Source organism: Apodemus sylvaticus, chromosome 3 (genome assembly GCF_947179515.1).
Source record: "Apodemus sylvaticus chromosome 3, mApoSyl1.1, whole genome shotgun sequence".
NCBI classification, from domain to species: domain Eukaryota; kingdom Metazoa; phylum Chordata; class Mammalia; order Rodentia; family Muridae; genus Apodemus; species Apodemus sylvaticus.
In genome coordinates, this window is record NC_067474.1 from 73,543,519 (window position 1) to 73,568,128 (window position 24,610).

General features: G+C 48.5%; 1 protein-coding gene across 1 annotated transcript in view; it reads left to right on the forward strand.

Moving 5' to 3' along the window:
- The first annotated feature begins 1,596 nt into the window (after positions 1 to 1,596).
- Snx30 (sorting nexin family member 30) overlaps positions 1,597 to 24,610 on the forward strand; it is a 99,881-nt gene continuing 76,867 nt past the window's right edge. Inside the window, exon 1 of the mRNA XM_052176574.1 lies at positions 1,597 to 1,984. Within this exon, the coding sequence (XP_052032534.1) occupies positions 1,829 to 1,984 (156 nt within the window). The 5' untranslated portion in view covers positions 1,597 to 1,828. The remainder of the gene's footprint in view (positions 1,985 to 24,610) is intronic.

A 24,610-nucleotide genomic window follows, 5' to 3' on the forward strand; every position in this document is an offset into this window, starting at 1 on the left:
CTCGGCATCCCTCTCCCTACTTGGCAGGCTGGGACACAGTTTTATTTCATTGCATGCACAATGTGGGGTCAGAGGGGACAACTTTTGGGGAGTTGGTTCTTTCACCCTCATTGTCAAATCTAGGTCCTCTATAAGAGCAGTGGGACTTTTTGTTTGTTTGTTTTAAAGATTTTATTTATATAAGTACACTGTAGCTGTCTGCAAACACACCAGAAGAGGGCATCAGATGCCATTACAGATGGTTGTGAGCGACTGTATGGTTGCTAGGACTTGAACTCAGGACCTCTATAAGAGCAGTCAATACCACTGAGCCATCTCTTCAGCCCCACTTCTGTAAAAATCTTAAGAACACCATTATGTTGAGGTGGCCTAATTGTTTAAATAAATAGTAATATTCAAGAAGTTCTGTCAAATATCTATAGATCAGTCATTCCTAGATATATTTGTATTGTCTGTTTTAATGAAGATAATAGGGTATGTAATAGTTTTAGGCAGCTCCTAAGTATAAATGAAGTGACACTTTTGCTCAACTCAGAGGATCAGATCCTAGCATTCCCATGAGACAGATACAACATTTAAAATTGCCGTTTAGTGTCCTTTCAATATTTTCCTAACCAAGGTAGACTGCTCTGAAGGAGATAAAAGACAATAGCTACTGTAGTAAGGGCTTAAGTCTTTGGACTATGTCAGAAGGGGGCCACCAAAGTTAAATGAGACTCTGGTAGTTATTTTGGGTTGGTTTCAATTCTGCATTCTACACATTTTGTTTCTAGAGAAAGTGTGACAGATAGAGCCCTTTGTGAATCCCAATGTTAAAACCTGTCACCATTTTTTAATAGGCAAACTGGACAAACCTAAGAAGTTCAAGGATTGGAAAAAATGTGTTTCTTCACAATGAGCTACATGCAGAGTTTGCTATATTGGCAGATGACCAACCCTCTAAGTTGGTCTTCGAGACAGAAGCGCCAGTGACAGGTAAGTGAAAAAAGGGACAAATATATACTTTAAAGATCTGGAAGTAAAGCTGTGCTTATCTCCACCATAGCGGCAAATAAAAGCTCGGGAGAATTCAGCTCGGCCTGAGGCCAGTATAGGAACCATCAATGCAATGAAAAACAGCTAGAATCTCACGGTTCTTGCCGAAGACTGGATGGCTAAGTGTGCACGTAAGGACCATAAATCATTTGTAGCACACGCTATTTACGGATGCTCACGCTTCTGAGGTTTCGCCTCGCATAAACCCAGCTTGGCTGCAGAAGCCAGTCGGTATGGGGACTTCAGTGTGGATTTGAAGACATACCACTCTACTTCTTTAAATGTCCTTCCAGTTTTTCTATTCGATGTTCTCTAGTTCCTCTGAGCCACGTAACCTTTTACGTTACTAAGATATGATCCACATTTTTATTTCTTTCTGCGTTTGCAGTGTGGCTGAAAGACCGTAACTCAGAAGGACGGATGCCTTCTGAGGCTCCCAGCGAAGCTGCCAGTGGGTGCACTTCCTGCCGGGAGGTGGGCGGGATGGACCTCCTCTCTCAAGCCCCGCCCCACCCCGCGTCCCGCCCTCCCTCCCGGCGGGCTGAGGCTCCGCGGGGGCGGGGCAGCGAGCCGTGGGCGGCGTGGCGCTGCAAGCAGGGCGCAGGGCCGGAGGTGCTGGGGATCGGCGGGGCTTAGCCCACCGAGCTGCGGCGTATCGCTCGGGAAAGCTCAGCCTCACACGCAGGAGAAGCATCAGGCAGAGGCGGCCCCCACTGACTAGTGCTGGGCCTTGGGCCGAGTGGGGCCGAGAGCTGCGGGAGTAAGCGGCGGCGGGTCCCGAGCGCTGCGCGCCATGGCGGGCGGGCCCCCCAAGGCCCTGCCGTCCACGGGGCCCCAGTCCTTGCGCGATATGCCGCACCCGCTAGCCGGCTCCAGCAGCGAGGAGGCCGTAGGAGGCGACAGCACGCCCAGCCCGGACCTACTGATGGCCCGCAGCTTCGGTGACAAGGTGGGGCGCTCGGGGCTGGGGGACTCCTGGGGCGGAGCGGGAGAGGAGGATGGATCCAGGACCACCCCTGACACTGGGCCGCGCGCATCCTGGCGCCCCTTTCCCAGAGGTTAGGCTTGTTTTGGCCCCAACAGCCCTTGGCTAAAGGATGTCCCCTCACTGCCCCCGCGGGGTCGCAGCTGCAGGCTGAGCGGCCAGAGGGCATGTGTTTCCCCGGCTGATAGTGGCCCCGAGTGGCCGGTGACAGCTGGTGGGGAGGGGTTCGGGTTGCAGCAAGCATGTGGGGACCCGGGGCGTGTGCTGCGGTACTTCGCCTCTGTGTCCCGGGAAGGAGGTCCCTCACCCCTCTAGGTGCATTCCTTGAAGAGGAACTGCAGAATAGGAATAACTTGTTGGCGCCTCCTGTTTCTCCGGACTGCAAAAAAGCAAGAGTTAATGGCTAATGGCTTTCCGGGGTGGGTCTGAGCAGCCTTGCTCTTCTTTTACCCAGTCGGTCATGTGGGGAGTGATCTTTGTTTAGGTTTGCTGTTTGCCCCAGGAGTCACCTGACTCCGACCTCAGCAGCCGCTGGAGGTGAGTCTCTGGTTTTCTGTCTCGGCTTCATTCACCTCCTATAGCGGACCACATTGATTAGGTTTGGCAGTGGCTGGTTTTGTGGTTGACAGAAAGCAATCTCGCCCTTTGACCTTCTTTGTGCAGAGGGAGGTTCTTGGTGGTTGAGCTATATACTACTCTCCTGCTGCTTTGAGAGACAGCAAAGTCCAGTGAGAGGAAGAAGAGACAGCGTCTACCCACCCCCCACCCCCGCCCCCATCGCCATTTCAGCTGTGACCAGGATTTTGAGCAGCGATTGTATCTGCGCTCCTGCTGCCACTTAGTCATGAGTTGCAGACATTCCAATTGTTCTTAGCACTTGAGATCAGGGTTTCTTCCTCCTCCTAAAATAGTAAATGAATTCTTCCTTTCCCTAGTATTAATGGAATTAATGGAATCGGGAGACTTAACTTTTCTTCTTCTCTTAGGTGGGAGGGCATATGGGAGGTAACATTTCCTATGGGAGAGTATGCCTTGCTGGTCCTGAGCCCTCAGAATGACCAGGGAGTGATAGGGATTGATAAAGCATAAGCTAATGAGATGGATAGATTGAACAGCTCAGAATATGTTCTTGAATTCACACCCATACTTCTGTGGTCATTGCTTTTTATAGACTTTAGATTGTGTGAACACATAAGCAGCTTGCAAACCCTTCCTCATGTTTGACATTCAAAGAGTCATCGTTGAATGCTTGAATGATAATTTTTTTCTTATTAGCAGAGAAATTGATTTTGAATGGATGTACAATGGGCACGAAGGTTAAATCTCAGTTCTCCGTAGGAAATTGAATTATTTCCTTACTGCTGTGTAAGAAATTACTTCAGAATTTAGCACCTGAAAATGCTGGCTATGAGTCAGGAACCTGGGTGGTTCTGAGTCAGAGCTTCAGGATGCTGCCATCCTCTGCAGGCTGAATTGGGAGTACTCTAACGTCAGTTCTAGGCTTACTCATGTGGTTCTTCACGGGCCACAACATAGTAACTGCTTTCTGCTAGTGAAGGTGATCCGAGACGGCCCAAGACTCCAGCCATCCCTGTATATTGACATACCTTTGCTGTATTCTATGCTTATAGAGGGGACATGGGCACAGGGTGGGAAGAGGGTGTGAATCCTAGGAAGTGGAGAGCATTGTGACCATATTGGAGCCTGGCTTCTATTCTACACTGTGTGTGTGTGTGTGTGTGTGTTGCTAGGAATTGAACCCATGGCATGTGTTCTACCACTAGGATATATCCCTTGCCACACATATAGTTGTTTTGAATATTTCCTTGTGATCCAGTCGTGGATAGTTAATTCAGAAGTGCAGCCATTTTACTAATAAGTTCTTGGGAAGGTAAATGCTCTGTCCCCACTAAGATCTGGATGGATGGCAGTAATTGTGGATGCTTTCCTCACAGGATCTATTCTTTGAGAGTCTTGAAGGCACTATTATTAATTATTTAACATTTAATAAATATCCTAACAACTGTGGCGAGCTTCTAAATGACACAAGTCTCCAGGGCCCAATTTACAACCTGCCACTTTTCCTTAGAGGCTAAGCATTATAGTTTCTCTCTGATTTCTAGTGTTATTCTCTTATTTTGGCATACATGTATCCTCATACTTTTTTTTTTTTTTTTAAAGAGACTTATTTTGTATGTGTGTTTGAGTGTGTGCAGGTCCCTCAGAGGCCAGAAGAGGGTGTTGGTTTGCCTGGAGTTGGAGTTACAGGCTCTGTGAGCCTCCTGACCTGGGTGCTGGTAGCTGAACTCAGTTCCTCTGGATGGGTGGGAAGTACTCAAACTGCTGAGCTGTCTCTCCAACCCCTTCCAAATATTTGTAAAGAGAGGCTAGCAAGCTGCAGAAAGGGGAGCAGTTGAGGGGAGCCCTGGCCCAGTGAAGATCACCTTGCTTAGGTAGTGTAAGTGCCCTTGGGGGGCGGGAGGTAGAGTCAGGTGCTGTGAGAAGTCTTGTGAGAAGAGGCCTTTCCCCCTGCCTCCTTAGACTTTGGGGTTTGATCCTAGACAAAGATTTGGGGTTGGTTCTGGGTGAGGGGCACTAAGGCACTGGCAGGCTGAAAACAGTGTCAGGTTATCGCACGGAGGGAATTGCTTTCTCTGGCTTCAGATGGTGTTGCCAGCGGTGTAGCTGACACTTCCGAATGGCCTGTTTGGCTCATGGCGTAGGAAGGTGCTGTGGATGCTCCTTCCATCCGCCGTCTCCTCACGCCGTCTAAGCCATGGTCCAGTGGGAAGGATTCTTGTCTACTGAGGCTGGTGGGGAGGGGGTGCATTCTTTTGTAGCTATCCAAACCCACCAGGCCTTGTATCCCTTCATTTTTAACTCTCCAGCTAAAAGGTAAATAAAACCACTTGACCTATTTCTCGGCTGGTTTACTTTTGTCCACATCTCCTGAGCAGTTTCTCTGTGATCCAGCCTCCTGCCTGGTTGTTCTTTCTGAAACAGAATACTTGATCCCCCTCAGCCTGCAGGCCTTGGTTAGAGCTTCTTCACACACCTCCACCTCTTCACTACCTATTTCCTGACCCTTCCTGCCACTGAGGTGTCTCTTCTACATTTCAGTCATTGGGTATGGGAATCCAGATCTTCCCCTGTCATCTTTCATAGCTTTTCTTTAAACATTTAACTTTCTAAAAAATTACATACTTTATGTGCATTGGAGTTTTTCCTGCATGTATATCTGTGTGAGGGTGTCAGATTCCCTGGATCTGGGGTTACAAACAGTTGTGAGCTGCCATGTGGGTGCTGGGAATTGAACCCAGGTCCTGTGGAAGAGCAGCCAGTGCTCTTAACTGCTGAGCCATCTCTTCTAGCCCCCTAAACCTTTAATCTTTAAACCCAATGCTATACCGTGAATTCAAGACTGAACAGCCAGGAGAGCCTGTATTAAAAAAAACCACCACTACCAAAACCCCAATCAATAATAATAATAAATACATATTTTAAATAAATTGAGCTAATATAGTAGATCACATAACCAATTCTCAGCCAGCAGCCTGGGGGTACAGCCTTGACCTCTTCCTGCTCAAGACCTTGGAATATCCCCATGGTAATCAGAGTGGAGGCCAGTGTTCTCCAGGGTCCTTCCAGGCCCACATAGTCAGGCTATTCCCCCGCTCACTTTGCCTTCCTCAGGCCATGGTTCCATTGTGCCCTCCACCTGACATTTGCCACTTCCCTCATTTCCTTAAGTCTATTCAAGTCTCACCTTCTCGGGAAGGCCTACCCAAGTCTGGTTCCCAACAGCCAGTGGTCCTGAAGTCCCCTTCCCGCCCTGCTGTCTTCCTTCCATAGCACCTGCTGCATAGTCATGCGGATTCTGAGAACGGGGATTTTGCCGCTTTAGTAAATAACCTTGGTTCCTAGAACAGGGCCCGACTCCCTGAACTGTTTCCTGGATGAACAGAAAGAGTGAAGTGTGTCTCCAAGGGCAGCGTGGGGCCGCGCCGCTCAGGTGGTCGAGAACTTGCCTTGCTTGACCTAGGAAGTTCAGTTCCCACCAGAGCCGGAGCAGAGCACAGTGGCGGCAAACACCTGCAGGACCCACACTGCGTAACACAGGGAGGGAGGCTGGAGCTGAGTCCAAGGTCATCCTCTGAGTTCAAGGCCAGCCTGAACTACAGCAACAAAGCAAGCATGAGGACTTGAACTCAGGTCTCTGCATCCGTATCAAGGACAGGGACATTCCATCAGTGACTCCGGGAACAGGACAGGAGGATCTTTAGGACTTGCAGCCAGTCTAACTGAGCTGGTGAACTCCAGGTTCAGCAAAAGGCTGTCTTAAAAAACAAGTTGGAGCTTGCTGGATGGACTGGTGCACACCTGTAATCCCAGCGCCCTGCAGGCAGAGACTGGTGGATCTCTGTGAGCTGGAAGCCAGAAACAAACACGGTGGGGGCCGTGGTTGGGGACACCCGCTGGTTGTTAACCTCTGGCCCACACTGCACACACATGGTCATGTAAACTGCAAACAGACATGGACATGCACCAGTTTATTTTTTATTTTGAGACAGGTTCTTGCTATGTAGATCTGCCTGGCTGGTCTTGAACTGCCTGTCTCTGCCTCCTAGGGTTAGGGATTGAGGGTGTGGTAACCACGCCTAGCTATTATTATTAGCCTCGTTTCCTCTGGTGTATGTGGCTGTGCTTGTGTATGTGAGATCAAAGAACAACTTTTTGAGTCCCTTCTCCCTTGCCTCTTTGAGGCAGGGTGTCTTGTTTCTGTGGTGCTACTTAATCCAGGCTGGCTGGGCTGTGAACTTCAGGGGCCATTCTCCTGTCTCCACCTCCCCTCCCCTCATCTGGAAGTGCTGGGATGGTAGTGAAAGACACCAGGCTTTCTTAAGTGGGCTCCTGAGGATCAAATTCGGGTTGTTGGCTAGAGCAAGTGCTTTTTACCTGCTGAGCCATCTTGTTAGCCCCTAGTTATGATTCTTTTAAAAGGGCATAAAACCAAAAAAGCAAGCTGGCCATAGAAAAATGTAAAAGCTTTGCTATTGAAAGGGCCCAGATATTTTTGGCTTTAGGTATGGCTAGAATAGGTGCTGATGGTGTTGGGAAGCTGTCACTTGCAACAGGCAGGAAGGGTCCCTCTTCCTGATAGTTTCGGCAAAGCTCTGTCTTGTCTGGAATTGGGTCAGACACCCACACCCGAGTTTGTGACTGATCAGGCAGAGCTAGCTAGCATACAGTTACCTTCCGCTTGAGGGACTTCTAAAAGCGAAGTATACAAATTAAGTGTATCTAGAAATGTGCCTGTGGAATGTCAGAGGTAGACATTACTTTTGTCAGTGAAAGGATGAGATCAACATTCATGCTCCTAACCCTGCACGCTGAGACGTAGGACACTACTACTGTTTTAGAAGCACCTCCATGCTCAGCCAGGTAGAGAATGACTTCCAAAGTCAACTGGGAGGGGAGAAGAGCTCAGTGGAGCCCTTACTGCTGTGCACGAGACCCTGTGTGTGAATTCCCAGTGAGACAGAGAGAGAAAGAAAGGGAGAAAACGTTAAAGCAGAGTCTCTCTTGTACCAGAGAAGAGTGTGTTGGGCAAGCAGTGAGAATTCATTGGAGATATTCCACTACTTTGTCATCTGGTGTGTGTGTGTGTGTGTGTATGTCTGTGTGTCTGTCTGTCTCTGTGTGTGTGTGTCTGTCTGTCTGTCTCTCTCTCTGTGTGTGTGTGTGTATCTGTATGTGTGGTTAACCTTGGTCTTCTTCAGTAACACTCTACCTTTTTTTGTTTGTTTGTTTGTTTGTTTTTTGTTTTTTGGATTTGGTTTTTTTTGAGACAGGGTTTCTCTGTATATTCCAGGCTGTCCTGGAACTCACTCTGTAGACCAGGCTGGCCTCGAACTCGGAAATCCGCCTGCTTCTGCCTCCCAGAGTGCTGGGATTACAGACCACCACTGCCCGGCTCCTTTTTTTCTTTTTTATAAAAATTTATTTATTTTTATTTATGTGAGTACACTGTAGCTATCTTCAGACACACCAGAAGAGGGCATTGGATCCCATTACAGAGATGGTTGTGATACCCCATGTGGTTGCTGGGAATTGAACTCAGGACCCCTGGAAGAGCAGTCAGTGCTCTTAACCACTGATCCATCTTCTCTCTAGTCCACACTCCACCTTTTTTTTTTTTGGTGTTTTTCTATACAGGGTTTCTCTGTGTAGCCCTTGAACTCAGAAATCCACCTGCCTCTGCCTCCCAAGCGCTGGGATTAAAGGCGTGCGCCACCACCGCCTGGCAATAATTTTTTTAAAATTATTTTATGTAGAAGTATTAAGATAAATTTTTTAATTATTAATTTATTTTATGTATATGAGTATGTAAGTATGTTGCTGGGATTTGAACTCAGGACCTCTGGAAGAGCTGTCAGTGCTCTTAACCGCCGAGCCATCTCTCCAACCCTTAGTTTTGTTTTTGTCAGATGGTGGTGACACACCTTTAATCCCAGGACAGCCAGGGCTACACAGAGTAAAACCCTGCCTTGAAAAACCAGAAGAAAAAGAAAAGTAGGGAAAAAAAAGAGAGAAAGAGACAGGGTCTCACTAGGTAGGTCTGGTTATTCTGTAACTTACTATGTAAACCAGCCTGGCCTTGAACTCACAGAGATCCACCGCCTCTACCCATCAAGTGCAGGAATTAAAGGCCTGTGCCATTACCCCTGGCCTCTACTTGTTTAATAATGAAATTTTATTTTATTTTTTTATGTATTTTTTTTTCCTGCTTGTATTTCTGCGTTTCGTGTGTGCCTGGTACCCAAGGACATCAGCGGAGGGTATTGTTAGCCCTGAGACTGCACTTACAGATGGTTGTGGTCTGTCATGTGGGTGCTGGAAATTGAACCCTGGGTCCTCTGGAAGAGCAGCCAGTACTTTTAACCACTGAGCTATCTCTCATGTCTCTTAACAATTTTTAATTATTATTTCATCTCTTATTTTCCTATTATTTACCTTATGATCCTGGACTTAACTGGTTTAGCTAGAATGGCTGGCCAGTGAGATCCCCCCCATTCCCAGTTACGCTTGGATCACTAGCTTTGAGATAATGCCAGTTCAGTTATGTGTTAGGTAAACACACAACAATCAAGTTGGGGTACATTCGTGTACTAGAACGTCTGTCACAGCAAAGCGGACTAACTTAGACTGAGGCGGTGTTGTGCCTGTAGTGAACGGTGCTGCAGCGAAGAGGGAGACGGTGAGTGAGTACAGGAATCTTTTTTTAATGTTTCTTTCTTCTTTCTTCTTTTTGGTGGGGGGGGGGAGCGGTGGTGACAGGTGTTCACTATATAACCCTGACTGTCCTGGAATTTGCTACGTAGACCAGGCTGGCCTCAAACTCACCAAGATCTACTGCTTATCTCCCAAGTGCTGGTATGAAAGTCATTGATACCATATCTGATTCAGTTTTTAGTGATGATGGCATCAGAGGTATGTGTCACCGTGCCTGGCTTTGTCTTGAAATCTTACAAATTGTAGTGGCTAACTTTTCAGGTTTGGGATCATTTCCCATCACTTTTAATTTAGACTTTCATAGCTTCAGGTTAGGGACGATCAAGCTGTAGCGGCCGACAGTGTCTTAGGGAATGCTGAGCACCCCGTTTAAAGCGAGACGACTGGGGTGAGGTGTCTGTAGTCCCAGCAGCCCTACAGCAGGCGGGGAGGCAGAGAAGACAGGAGAATCGCCTGGAAGCTGGGGACTCAGCTCGTCAGGAGTGCAAAGAGTGGCAGAAGCAATGGAAGGCGAGAAACTGCTCCTGAAAGCTGCCTGTCCTCTGACCTCCACACATGTGGCGTGGAGCACACACGGGCATTCACACACACTAACAACAATGACGTTAAGTGCAAGAGCATTCTTATATAACATAACCAAAATTTAGTTGGCGAAATGGAGGCATTCTAACATTAACTTTGTCCAGGCCACAGAATTAAGTACTCATCACACCCACTGTAACCATCTGTTGGCGTGTCTCTCACCGGACAGCAAACACTTAACAGGCAGACCCCTGTTTACCTTCACCTGCAGCCGCAGCATCCAGCACAGAGCCTACACCAATGGGCCGGCCGCATGCTTTCTGGGCTGTCAGTTCTCAAACTGAACTCCTGAGACCTTCTTCCCTCATAGCCCTGGCTCCCCCGCCCGGCCCTCTGCACATGCAGGAGAATGCATACAAATGACACCGAGTTTCATTGGCTGCTCAGGTGGTCAAAAGACAGCACTCAGAGCCTATCGAGTGTTCACAGATCGCAGGAGTTCCTTGGCCAAGCTGATGTCTGGGTACTCCTTATGCTCTGAGAAGCTCTTGTCTGTCACGGAGCATCTGACCTCCCCACAGCTCTCAATTCCCAGGCTACTGTGGTGTCCTGCCCTCCCTTTACTGGTGACAAACACCCTCCGTGTCTAAGCTCTGTGTTCTTTTTTTCTTGCTATGCAGCCTTAGCTGGTTTGCTACTTGCTGTGTAGCCCGAGCTAACCTAGAACTCCCGGAAACACTTAGTCTAAGTTTTAAGCTCAGCTTCTTCATCCCGCAGTCCCGTTCATTCATCCTGAACTCAGCCTGTTCAGATCCACAGTGATCGCTCATTTGAATGAAGAGTTTCCCAGGGCAGCATTCATTTGAGCAGGTTTTCAATGGTGGGCTTTGGACACACTCTGTCCTGAATTAACTCGTTACCACCACATTCTGGTCTTCTGAGCACGTTGCTAACACCCTTGCTTCTCAGCTGAGGCCTCCTCCTCCGGGAATGGTTTCCAGTCCCTTGGGCCAGGAGGCCAGTCCCGGCTTCACCAACTAGAGTCAGCTGAATCCTTGCCAGTCCTTCCTCCCCAGCAGCAGCTCCAGTCTCTGCCACAGCCCCTCATAGCTGAACTTCTGTTACCAGACTTCCTATCCCAACCACTGAGTGCAAGTACTCAGGAACCTCACTCAGTAACCCTGTAGCACTGGAACTGTCTACTTGAGCAAAGCAGAGCAAAACAGAAAGGAGGGAAGGAAGGAAGGGAGAAGGAAGGAAGGGAGAACAGCTAACGTGTATCAGTGCACTGAGAGGGCCTCAGGCCTCTCCTACCTGTGCCCTCTCTGGCCGTCCTCCACCTTAAGATGCTCAAATCCATGTGCTTGCTTCAGACTCTCAGTCATTTACTGCCAGCCCAGTCCTTCCCCACCTCCCACCTTAGGAACTTTGCCTAAGCCACTTCTTCAGATGGTGCTGTCTTCACACCCCCACTTGACTCCCAGAAGCCTCCTTAAGCCTCAAGGACCAGAGGAGCACACAGCCCTGCCACCTCAGCCCACTTGCAGTCAAGCGCAAATACCTTTGAATACTCCCAAGATTTTTACTAAACACACACACACACACACACACACACACGTATTAGCCCTGGCTATCCTGGAGCTCACTCTGTAGACCAGGCTAGCTTCAGAGAGCTTTCTGTCTCTGCTTCTTGAGTGCTGGGGTTAAAGGCCATGCACCGCCACAGCCCAGCTTCACTGCTTATTTTCAGCTGATCTTTTTCAGTTTTATGTAAAGCAGTATTAACAGAAGGAAACTGGCTTCTAGAACCAGGAAGTTATGCTAGGTGCTGACCAAGCTGGCTCCAGAATTCAAAAGGTCTTGCCTTCACTTTCTCTTCTAGTTTACTTACCTCTGACTTTATTTTATTTTATTTTGAGTTGGGGCTCACTGTGTATGTAGTCCTAGGAGTCACTTTGTGGATTAGGTTGGTATATAGAGCTCTCCCATGCCTCTGCCTCCCTATCCTGAGAGAACAGCCCTGTTGCTCAGCTAGAGCCCACAGAAGTGACTGGACTCTGCTATGGTCAACTTCTTCACTGACCCCCCAGCCCTGAGGACTATGGGAGCGTCTGCTACTGCTCTTGATGACATCATCATGCCCGTTTGGCTCCTCAGGTTTCTCATCACCTAGGCAACTGATTCCCTGTACTTCAAGTCCCTCAGATTGAAGCGCCTTCATGATTTTTGTTCCAATTGGGCCACAACAGATGAATATACAAAAATGGAGAAAGAAAAGATGGAGGAACATATCAAGGATTATGAAAAGCTACCTTTCCATACCGTGAATTCTCTTGAGCTCACTTTAACCCCAGGCTGGAAGTCTCTCTGTGACCCCTTTTACAGGCGAGGAAAGGTCAAAGCCATATTAGTGGAGCTGAGGTTCAAAGCAAGCACCTGGCTTCAGAGCACACTGACCCAGGAAGCTGATCAAGGACTTAGAGCACAGGGTCCTCGGAGGGTCAGGTGGGGCCTGCGGTGCCAGATGAGATAAGGGCTGGGGAGCATTTACTGGATTTAGCAATAAGGAAGTCATGGAGGACCCTGGACAGTAAAGCCAGAAACCAGATAACAGGAGGCCGGGAGTAAGCCAGAGGTTACAGGTAAGAGGGCAGCAGTATGCCTTCCTTATACGTCTGTTTGCAAAGCACAGTAACAAAAAGTGCACACATATATGTATTCACCTATGCACTAAGTATGAGGTGGACAGAAAGACTGCCATGGAAATATTTTCTTGACTCTTAAGTTTGAGCATGTTCAGATGTGGATGGAAACGAGGCAGTTCGGAGTGTCTGCTGCCAGCTTTGTTTACTACAATGAAGTTCCCCAGAGACAGTGTGTTTTATCAGAAAAGATTTGAGCTCGGAGTGTAGCCCAGTGGTAGATTGCATACATGCATAGACAAAAGCTCTGGGGGAATCAATGCCACACACACATGCACACAATTCAAGAGTACAACACCCGCCTCTGTCAGCTTACTGTGCAGGACCCAGGAAGCACAAACAGGGACTCCATAGTCTTTTCTAAAGGGAGGAGTCTTCCGCAGTCACTTAGCTCTTACATCTAGTCATCCTGCAGGACTACCAATCTGGACACCAAGTTCTCTCAACACTTGAACTTTGGAGGTCGTGGAGACCCAGATCATATTTACACCATAGGTGAGAAAGACTCAGTGAGGAAGAGTCTCTCCAAGAGTGGACTATATCTAGGATTGGCTGTATCAGCTCCTACTAAAACAAGAAAGGAGGGCTACCTGTTCAGATTGTGAAACTTAGAGAGGTCTGTCCTCGGGTGTGGTTGAGGTCATCAGTAGAGAGGGTAGGTAGAGGAAGGGCAAGAATGTGAGGGGCAGGCAGAAGCCTTCGGTCATCTGCAGGGGCATACGAGGGCCTACTGTGGAAACAGACACCCAGCACCTGTGAGCTGTGCCTGGGATGATGCTCCCGCTGCCTCTGTTCTCTGGACTTTGGGGAAAGATGTGAGCAAAAAGCAAGGAAACAGTGAAATGGGGCAGCTATTGAGCTGGGCCTCGTTACATAAAGCAGATGGGGCTGAGGATGTAGTTCAGTAGGTAGAATGTTTACCTAACAAGCAGGAAGCCCTGGGTTCAAGCCCCAGCACCCTATAAGCCATGTGTGGTGATATACCCCTGTAATCCAAGCACTCTGGAGGTAGAGTCAGGCAGATTAGAAGTTAAAGGCAGCCTCAGATATACAGAGTTTGAGGCTAGCCTGGGTTATATGATACCTTGTCACAAATAAGCAATATTATATAAGTAGAGGCGGGTAGAGACGTTGGAGCTGCAGCTCAGGGGCCCAGCACTAGCATGGTAGGCCCAGTTTTTCTCCCTGGTACCACAGAGGGGGACACACATGAAGGGAGTGAAGGGACATGAGGGTGGAGAACCAGCATCTGTCCTGACTGACTCAGACGGAAGGGCGGGAGAGTAGGACAGACCACGTGGTGGGTGTCTGCAGTCAGTGGAGATCAGCAAAGCCACCACAGGAAACAGGACGGTGGGAATCCCTACGAGAGGCCATGTGTTTCGGCTGGGCCTGCCCTCCTCGGTGAGGCCTGGGTCACACAGCACAATTTTCTCTTTTCTTTCTCCTTCCAGATGCTGGCCCAAAGCTAACTATGCTGTTCCGGTACCTTGGGCGTCTTAGGTTTTCCCTCGGGCACCCTTCCCCGCCCGGTGTCAGACCTCCAGGCTGGGGAAAAGGAAGGACATCTTTCTTCTTTCTTTCCCTGCTCCATTCTCCTCCTCCCAGCAGCTCCGCTGAGTCTCCGCCGAGCTTGTCTCTTCTGGAGGTTTTTCTTTTAAACTTGTAATCAAATTGTGCTGGAACTTAAAAGGAAAGGAAGGAAAAGGAAGCAAATAGTGTGGAGATTTCTAAAGAATTAAAAGATGGAGTTAGCAGGTGCCGCAGAGATCCCTCTTCTTCAAACACATTCCACGCAAAGCCAAGGGAACCACCCCTCCTAAGACGCCTGGACTCTGGCTACAGAAAGTGCGCCGCAGTTAGGGACATTTGCTGCTCTTGCAGAAGACCCAGGGCTGGTTCTGAGAAGCCACACTGCAGCTCACCATGGTCTATGATTTCAGTTTCGGGGATCTGACGCCCTCTTTTGCCCTCCAAGTGAAAGCATGCACTTGAGAGTCTGTCCATCCGTCCATCTGTGCAGAAAAGCATTTGGAGGCTGAGTTAGTCTCAGTCTGGTCTACATCGTGAATCCAGGCTAGCATAAAGTGAAACCTGTCTATAAATAAAGAACATTTCAGAAGTGAAACAGGTGCTGCACAGCTAGCCGGGCAGAGTGTGATCCTGAGCAAAGTCTCTCTGAGCATAGCTGGACCTTTATCTCACATTGGCAGCCTCTCCAAGGGAAGGGGAGAGGCTGTCATTAGCCACTGATGGCTGTTTGGGTGGTGAGTCTAGGCATTAATTAGCAGTATTTTTCAAACTGCCTAGAGGGGAGACAGAGCAGGTTCAGCTGGGGAAACAGCCAGGCTGAGAAACACAGGTGCTGGGTGGGTAGTTAGACCAGGGGTGCCAAAGCGGTCAGCACCCGGGGTGTGCTGTCGGGGCCTGGCAGCACCTGCTGTATTATTGTGACGTGTAGCTAAGAGGATGTGTCTCTGCTGCCAAAGGAGCGAATTTTAGAGTCAGAATATAAAGTAGGTGATTTCCTAATGGACAGAAATAGGAAACTCAGCTGCCGCCACCACAACACCGCAAAAAAAAAAAAAAAAAAAAAAAAAAAGTCCAAAATGTAAATGTGCAGGCACTAAGTGTGAAATGCTGTGGTGAAATGCCGTGAAGGGACCCGTGGGTGATGACCCTGGAGGAGCAGGTGGGTGATGCAGCGACCTGGACCTGTAGCAGTGGGCCATTGGAGGAAGCTGCTGGGAGGCCAGCCAGGTGCTAAGGAACGGGAGGAGCAGGCTGTTCTGTGGTTTTAAGTCTTGGTGATCAAGCCCCCAGAGCTGGGGAACAGATGGTTGGTGGGGTGGGCGGGAGGGCAGGGGGTGCAGTTCCAGGGGCTCCTCTCACTGGACTCTGAGTGTGTCTTTTATTTGCTAATAATAGGAATACGGCTTCTGTTAAATCAAGCAGAAGGGGAAGGGCTGTGTGTGTGTGTGTCTGTCTGTCTGTCTGTGTGTGTGTGTGTGTGTGTGTGTGTGATTCTGTTGACAGTCACAGCTGGGACCTCTGAATGCCACTGAGGATGGGTCACAGTCTCAGACGTGGGAATGTGGCAGCCTTTGCATCCCGCACATTTTACAGCCAGAGCGAATGGGGAAATGCCACGGCTGCCTGACTTGGGTCACGTGCGCCGAGTGGACCTGAGAGTGAGGCACTGATTGGCTTAACTTGGGCCAATCATCTGTGGCTGGGGAGGAGTTTAATAGTTAGGTCTAGAAGCTGGATGGAAAGGAAGGGGTTGCTGTAAGGGCGTCTGCCAGCAGCTTGGGTGGCTGGTAGGATGCTGATGGCAGAATTTGAGGAGCCACGGGTCAGAAATAAAAGCATAGGGTTTCTAAGGCATACATGATCTTTTAAAAAGCTATATATTCTCGAGCTACAGAATTCAGCCATGTATGTATGTATGTATGTACGTACGTATTGTGACAGGATCTCCCTATGTAGACCAGGCTATCCTCATTTCCCTGAGTACTAGGATTAAAGACTTGCACCATCATGCCCGACATTTTGTTTTAAAGATTGACTTATATTTAAATGTATATAATTGTGTCTGTGTTGGGGTATGAGCCCCTTCACGGATGTGCCCATGGAGACCAGAAGAGGACACTGAAGCTCCTGGAGCTGGATTGCGTGGCTGTGAGACAACAGTGCTGAACCCGGGTCTTCTGAAAGACCTGGATGTACCCTTAGCCCCAGAGCCGTCTCCCGGGCCTATTATTTACTTATTTTTAGGTAGAGTTTTGCATGTTGCCCAGGCCTCTCTTGAATTTTTAGGCCCAAGTGATCCTGTAGCTTCAGTTCCTCTGGTATTTGGCACCATGGACACATGGACCAGTGCCTGGCCACAAAAATAAACTTTTTAAAAGTATACACCATAGTAATTTTCAGTATAATTTTGAGGTTATACCTGATTTGAGAGCAATTTCATGTCCCCAGAAGACCTCTGTGCTTGTGCAGGCACTCTTTAGTTCCTCTGTCCCCAGGCACTAGCAGCTACAGATTCCTGAGTGTGCAGACAGGCTGCGCAGGGCTTCCATGTCTGTAGCATCATAGCGTGTATGTGCCATCGGGTCCAGCATCCGTCACTCACTCTGATGTTTTAAAGGGCCACCTGTGTCGAGAGTATAAGCACTTCAGTCCACTTGTCTGTCCCACAAGCTTTACTGCCAAATCATGGTGTATATGGAAGACATGCAGCGCGATGTTTTGGCACACATGTGTCATATAATCACCATCATGCCAAACTGCTTAAAATATAAAACATCCATCACTTCATTGGTAATGGGCAAGAACATTTGAGTATTCAGCAAATTTCAAATATAAAATACACAATTATGAACCGTAGTCACCATGCGTCAGATTAGGTCTCTCTGAGTTACTCATTTCGTAACATTTTTGTCTTGTCTTCTGACTAAGACTTGCCCTTTCCCCTCATCTCTGCCCCTGGCATCCCTGGCCCTTCCTGAGTGACCCCCATCTTCTGTTTCTTTACCCTTTACTCAGCTGACGGACAGTAGGTTGCTTTAGGCCTGTGGCCCTTTTTTCTTCCCCAAAGTAACCTATGTGATTTTGTATAATAGTTTTGATATGTGGGGGTCAATGGTCATTTGTAAAAGTATCTTTTATTCACCCTATGTAACTGACATCTCTGAGGCTTGCTGCCTCTGTCTGCTAACCTACCTAGTGCTGGAAGCTTTTAGCCTCCATACAATCTCATCTAGGCCTAGAATGTTTTCAGCCTCTGAAACTTGCTGCTGAGTGAGCTCACCCTTTCTAGCTCTTTCTGAACTCTGGCTGGATGGTCAGCTCAGCTCTCCTGGCTCAGACTTCTCTCCTAGCTGACTGATTCAATCTGGCTTCTCTCTCAGTCTTTGAGTGAATTGCCCTGCTTAACCTCAAACTAACTTTGGTAATTTGTCCTAATCTTCTGGCTCAGTTCTGTCTTCCCCTGTGTCTAGGTTCTCTCTTTAGCCTGTCTATCACTGTCCCGGTATGTCTGTCTCTCTCTCACTGTCCCGGTATTTCTGTCTCTCTCTCTCTCTCACTGTCCCGGTATGTCTGTCTCTCTCTCACTGTCCCGGTATTTCTGTCTCTCTCTCACTGTCCCGGTATGTCTGTCTCTCTCTCACTGTCCCGGTATTTCTGTCTCTCTCTCACTGTCCCGGTATGTCTGTCTCTCTCTCACTGTCCTGGTCTCTCTCTCTCTCTCTCTCTCTCTCTCTCTCACTGTCCCGGTATGTCTGTCTCTCTCTCACTGTCCCGGTATTTCTGCCTCTCTCTCTCTCACTGTCCCGGTATTTCTATCTCTCTCACTGTCCCTGTATATCTGTCTTTCTCTCTAGTTCCTGCAGTGCTCTCTTACCTCACTTCCATTTCCTCTCTCTACTCCTGAGAGTTGGATAGATCCTATTCTGTCAAACCTTTCTCTGATTTGTTACTTTGTCTGCCACTCAACTAAGTCACTTTCAAATGTGAGTGCTTCCTTCTACAAACTAACTTTCCGTTCATTGTTTGGTATTAAAGATGTGTACTAAGGGCATGTCTGTATTCCAGCCAGAAGCATTAAGGCTATGTGCTAAGGGCTAAGCCATACAACAAGTAGAAAAAAAGTTTTTTTCGTCTAAATCAGTCTCAGGATTTCCAGCGTGATCAAGTGTTCTAATTAATTCATTTTCAAAACTATACAAGGGATTGAACACATGACCTCACCATGCTAGGTATATCTCCAGCTTTCTTTTTACTTCTTTTTTTCCTTTTTAAATTTCAAGAACAACTCTGACTAAGTTACTTAGAACTCACAGTGTGCCGGGCAGTGGTGGCGCATGCCTTTAATCCTAGCACTTGGGAGGCAGAGGCAGGCGGATTTCTGAGTTCGAGGCCAGCCTGGTCTACAGAGTGAGTTCCAGGACAGCCAGGGCTATACAGAGAAATCTTGTCTCAATAAACAGAGAGAGAGAGAGAGAAAGAGAGAGAGAGAGAGAGAGAGAGAGAGAGAACGAACTCACAGTGTATGTAGCCCAGCCTGGCCCTGAATTTGGCAGCCCTTCTGCCTCAGCCTCTGCAGTAGCTGGGATACAGGGTTGCCCCGCCAGGCCTACCCAGTTACTTCACTTCCAGGATGGCCTCTAGGGCCTTCCTTGCCTTTCTTCTCCCGTCTCCAGACAGTTCACACGTACCATACATTCACACTGTTGTTTGGATCTTCAGAATATCGTTTGATAAGGAGGATCGTACTTACTAAGTGGCGGCTCTCACCTTCCCTCTCTTGTCCCCTGGTAACCCCTATTCTCTTTGTTTTGGTGAGGTTTCCTTCTGGAAGGATGTGACCAGACAGTATTTGTCTCTGTGGCTTTTTGCTTAGCAGCATGTGTTCAAGGCTTGCCCAGGTTGTGACACAGGACAGAACTTCCTTCCTGTTAAGGCTGAATACTGTTCTATTGGACCTAGCCACGGTACCTGTCATTATCCATTTATTAAGGGACATTGGGTTGTTTTTGCCTCTTGGGTGCTTTGTAACTGCTGTATTGAGTTGGGCTGGGCTGGAGAGGTGGCTCAGTGGTCACCAGCGGTCACCAGCACCCACATGCATTACAGTGTGTGTAATTACATGATTACCACTGTCTGTAAGTCCAGTCCCAGAGGGTCTGCAGCCCTTTTCTGACCTCTGCAGGGACTGCACACATGTGGAAGATGCTTACATTCTGGAAATGCCATTAGTTTCGCACAGGTCAGGTCCAGACGGTGCAGCAAACAGGTCTTCCTGTAATCATAACAGGAAGGGTCACAGAGTGACTGGTTGACTGTAGAAGTGGAGGCTGAGACTGTCCCAGGGCAGTTGAGTGAGGGCAGCTCTGTGTGCTAAGGAGTGGCCTTTCTTGCTGCCATCAGCATCTGTGCTGGGGACACGGCAGCCGCGTTTCTGAACCATCTGCCCAGCCAGACCGTGTGAACTCTGTGACTTTTGTCAGCGATTGTAAAGGGCAGGCGGCTTCTTGTTAGTTCCTCAGAGATTTGTACTGGACTACCACGTGCTGAGGGATCTGGAGGTATAGCCTCACAGGACAGCCATTCAGACAGAGGAAGGACAGGTGAAAACTGGGGTGTTAGCTGAGGTTGTAGATACACACAGTGCGTTGGAGCGACCTGTGGCTTTCTTTCTTTTCTTTCTTTTTTTTTTTTTTAAAGCTAAAGAACTTTAAAATTTGACTGAGGTCTTTGGTGGACTATTTTGGGTAACAACTGCATATTATTTTCAAATTAATGACCAGTTTTGGAGTTTTAAATGAGAATTTGAATGGTTGCTTTCTGCTTTGACAATACTGCATGTTCCTCTACTCTTTTCAAGCCCTTAGATACTCATATTCCCTCTCCCTCCTCCTCCTTCTCTGCTGGTGGCCGTGTATGAAGGTTGAGGAGACTCTGATGCGTTGCGGTCAGGAGCTGTCGATGTTTGTGTTTTGAGACATCTCTCATTGGCCACTGGACTGGTTGGCCAGCGGACCGCAGGGATCTTCTCGCATGTACTTCATCACTGGGGTTACATGCTTGTGGCCCTGCACCCAGCTTTGTGACATGAGTACCGAGGATCAGACTTAGGTCCATATGCCAGGGTGGCAAACACTCTACTGACTGAGCTAACTCCCTGCCTGGTCTTGAAAGTTTTCTAATCCACTCAGAGTTCATTACCATTTGACTACCACTGCATATGACTATATAGTTTGTGAGGCCCAGGGCACAATTCATATGCATGTCTTCTTTTTTGAAAACATTAAGCATGGTGGTTGGAGAGATGTTAAGAGCTCTGGCTGCTCTTCTAGAGAACCTGGGTTCAATTCCCAGCACCCACATGGTGGCTCACAAGTTTCTGTAATTATAGTTTCAGGGGATCTGGTGTCTTTTCATGGCTTATGCTGGTACCAAGCATGCACGTGATCACATATATATGTGCAGGAGGCAAAATACCCATACACATAAAAATTTACATGTTGATGTATTGTCAGGCTCAGCATTGGGATACTTCTGAACACAGGGCCCTGTTCAGATGTGCAGATGACATGTCTATGAAGCAGGTCCACCTATCCTCGAGGGCCCTGACTTCTAGGCGCAGCTCTGACCATCATTAAGTGGCTGGCTGACTAGTGGGCCCCAGGGATCCTCCCCTCCACTTCGTCACTAGGATTACAAGCAGTGGCCCTGCGCCCAGCTTTTTGTTTCTGTAATTCCAGAAACATATGTGGTGTGCTCTAGATCTGCCCTGTTTCCATCCTGTGTGTGTAAGAGACAGCTGGACTTGGCAGGCTTTGCTTCCCCAGCCTTGGTTGACTGTGAGGGTCACAAGATTCCTTCTATAGTATTATTCTCCGTTTGTAGAAGAACATAATGCAGTCTCCCTGAGGCCCAGCCTTCCCTGTGAAATGTGTGCCTGGTGGTTCTTCATTTCCCCAGCCTTGCTTCTTCTCTTTCCCTCTGCTCTTGTCTCTTTTGCAGCAAGAACATCCAGTCTGTGCTGTCTCTTTCCCCTCACTGTCTCACAGTAATGTGTGCGCCTGGAACCGTTGTTAACCCATGGAACCCAAGTGTGGGAGGGTGCTCGCTGGCGTTATTTCAGTGAACTACCCCCAACCTGGCACTCTCGTATTCCTCTGGCAATCAGAAAGTTGTCATTGAGAGGTGACATAACATGTTGGAGGTTACAGAGCTGAAAGAGAGTGAGGCTGGGATTTGAACTTGGGTCTGTTCGACTCAGGGACATTCACTAATGCCATACAGCACGGTCCTGAATTGACTGTGATGCATTTCTGAAGTAGAGCATGGTCTTCAGGTAACTCTGCCTGCATCTTAGTCTGCATGAAATCCCTCCTCTCAGTTTCTGGCTTTTGTTTTTGTTTTGTTGTTGTTGTTTTTTGTTTTTTGGGTTTTTTGGGGGAGGGGCTTTAGACTCACAGTGTACCTCTCTGCCTTGTCTCTAAGGCTGCTGTTTGCTCCCATCACCATGGGCGCCTTGGATGAGTGGTCTCCGTGTACTACCTCCATCTGCCTCACCATCTGTTCCCTTCTGATTCAGTGTCACCCCCACACCGTCCAGGGCCTGCTCATCAGTCTGCTCAGCAGGTCCATAGTTGTTTCTCCACTGTAGAATCCCAGGCCACCAAAGCTGAGGAGCTGTGGACATCGTTTCTCACTTTCCTCAAGGCTTATTTCTTAGCTGAGGAAACTGCGATCTGCCAGACTGGAGTTGCCCATTTACTGCATCCAGTCATTTACCGCCATTTTCCCCATCCAGTGTTTAATACTTGCTGAACTGACTCTTTCCGTGTTTGGCCTGTCTCCTTCTAGGCTCTGTGGCTACCCCTGAGCTCTGGTTCCCCCCTTTATCCTTTTCTCCTAGATGTCTCTGGCTGGACTTTCATATGCAGAACTGCTCAGGAGTCTCACAGCTGCATCTCTGGCTTAGCGGTCCAGACTCTGATCTCCACATTTCATTCCTGCAGTTCCTCGTGGAAGAGTTTCAAACCACACTCCCCCCTCCCCCCAGTCCCCACAGTCTCTTTCCTAGATGAGCTATCCACGTTAAGATGCGACTGTCTGTTTATTCAGCCAGGCCCCTCATATTCTGAGCACTAGCCAGATTCCACATTCCTCAAGGATGGCCTTGCATAGCCATTCCCACCTGTGGATATTGTTTATTCAGTAATGATCCTTTCCCGGGCTGACTTTCTCTGGCCAAGGATCTCTTTGCCTCTCTTGTCCCTTCCTAGCAAATTATGCTGTTGCCAACTGATTTTCCTCTGAGCTGCCTGGCATGGTATGTGATTCTTGTTTCCAAGACTGTGACAAGGGAGTAGAATATAGGACAGGATGGCCTCGGCCCATCACCGTGCTGTGGTCTTCAGATTGCTCTTAACTGAAAGGATGAGTGGACACTGTGTGAGGGGCTTTGCCTTCGGACCCCCGTACTCCAAGTGGCCTGTGAACCAGAAGCATGGAGACTCTCTGGGCGACTGTTGGAATGGAAATCTCCAAACCTCAGGCTGACCTCCGAGCTGCGGAACAAGTATCTGTGGTAGTTTTCTTAGTTTGGGTTTTATTTCCATGAAGAGACACCGTGACCACAGGAACTCTTATTCAGTTGGGGCTGTTTACAGTTCCAGAGGTTCAGCCCATTATCGTCATGGCTGGAAGCATGGCAGCGTGCAGGCCAACATGGTGCTGGAGACGATCCAAGAGATCTACATTTTGTTTTGATTTATTTATTTTATGTGTGTGAGTACACTGTCACTCTCTTCAGACACACCAGAAGAGGGCATCAGATCCCATTACAGATGGTTGTGAGCTACCATGTGGTTTGAACTCAGGACCTCTGGAAGAGCAGTCAGTACTCTTAACCACTGAGCCATCTCTCCAGTCTGGAGATATGCATCTTGATCCCAAAGCAGCAGAAAGAGACTGCCACACTGGCCATAGCTTGAGCATATATGACCTCAAAGCTCACCTCCACAATCACAGACACACTTCCTCAAGCAAGGCCACACCTACTCCAACAAGGCCACACCTCCTAGTAGTCCTACCCGGTATGGCCAAGCATTCAGACTCATGAATCTATGGGGCCATTCCTATCAAACACCACAGTATCTGCATTTGACTGCACCCTAAGTGAGTTGTATGCATAGCAGAGTGTGGATGGGATGCTGGGTTTTGTGGAACTCATCTGTAATCCGAGGATCTGGGAGGCAGAGGTCGGATCATCATGAGCTTGAGGCTAGCCTAGGCTGTACGGCCGGATGCTGTGGGAGAATAAATGTAAACATCTAAACTGCTTCTGCCTCTGCTTCCTCCTTTGCTTCTTTTCTTTTCATTCCTCTCTTCTTCTATTCTTCCCTCCCTCCCTCCCTCCCTCCTACCCTCCCTTCCTCCCTCCCTCCCTTCCCTTACTTGGACACTCAGACCCTCTGAGGAGCTCTTAGGCAGTAGTGCTTCCTGCATCTTTGAGAACCATGATGGCGCAAACCTGTACTCCCCAGGGAGGCAGAGGCCGGAGGACTGGGAGCTTGAAGCCAGCCTGGTGACGCAGTGAGGCCCTAAGACTCAGAATGGGATGTTGCTCAGTGGTGAAGTGCTGACGTAGCATGTATGAGGCCTTGGGTTCAATCCCCAGCACTGAAAAATAGAGATTAGATTTAGACCTTTGATTTTTTTCTAGTTTTTTCTAAGGTGTGTGTGCATGTGTGTATATGCATGTATGTGCATGTATATATGAGTGTGCGCGCATGTGAGTGTATGAGTGTGTGTGTGTGTCTGTGTGTGTGTGTATGTGTGTCTGTGTGTGTGTATGTGTGTGTGTCTGTATGGGCCCATGTGCCGTGGTGCCTAAGAGACAGCTTGTAGGAACTGGTTTTCTTCCATGTGGAACCTGGGGATTGAACTCAGAGAGTCAGGCTTGGTTCCCCCGTGCCTTTACTTGCTGAGTCATCTCACAGGCCCTTAAAGTTTCTTAAGATAATGTTGAGGCCACCCAAGATTGAGATCGCTTGTCTTAGAATTCTCCCACTCACCCAGAGAGGGGAGCGCATCATCGAGTCGCTGCTGTCAGCTTCCTTGTTCACTCTTACCCGTTACAGACTTTCATAAATGACTGATGGTGTGGACGCCCATGGAGGCACCTTCACAACATCTATCAAAATCACAAATAATCAAATTCCTTTTCTATTTGTTTTTCCTCTATTTGTGAGTTCGCACTGAAGGAAAAAGCTGTCCTTTCCTGTGCCTGTCGGCATTACTTGACCTTGAGTCTCTCTGTCTTGTCCTTCCTCTGCCCAGTGCCTCGGGCTGTTGACTGGTACTGGGCTCTCCTCCTTCACTCCAGGAGTCTGTCTTTGACGTGCCAGTTGTGTTACTGGTTGCTCCACTCCCAAAGAGCCTAATGTCAGGGTCCTCGCCACTGCATCCTGCAGGCTCAGGAGTTGCTGTCCCTTCCCTGCTTCTGGGACGCCGTTTCTCCTGGCCCCTGCCATGTCTTGCTGGCTGCCTA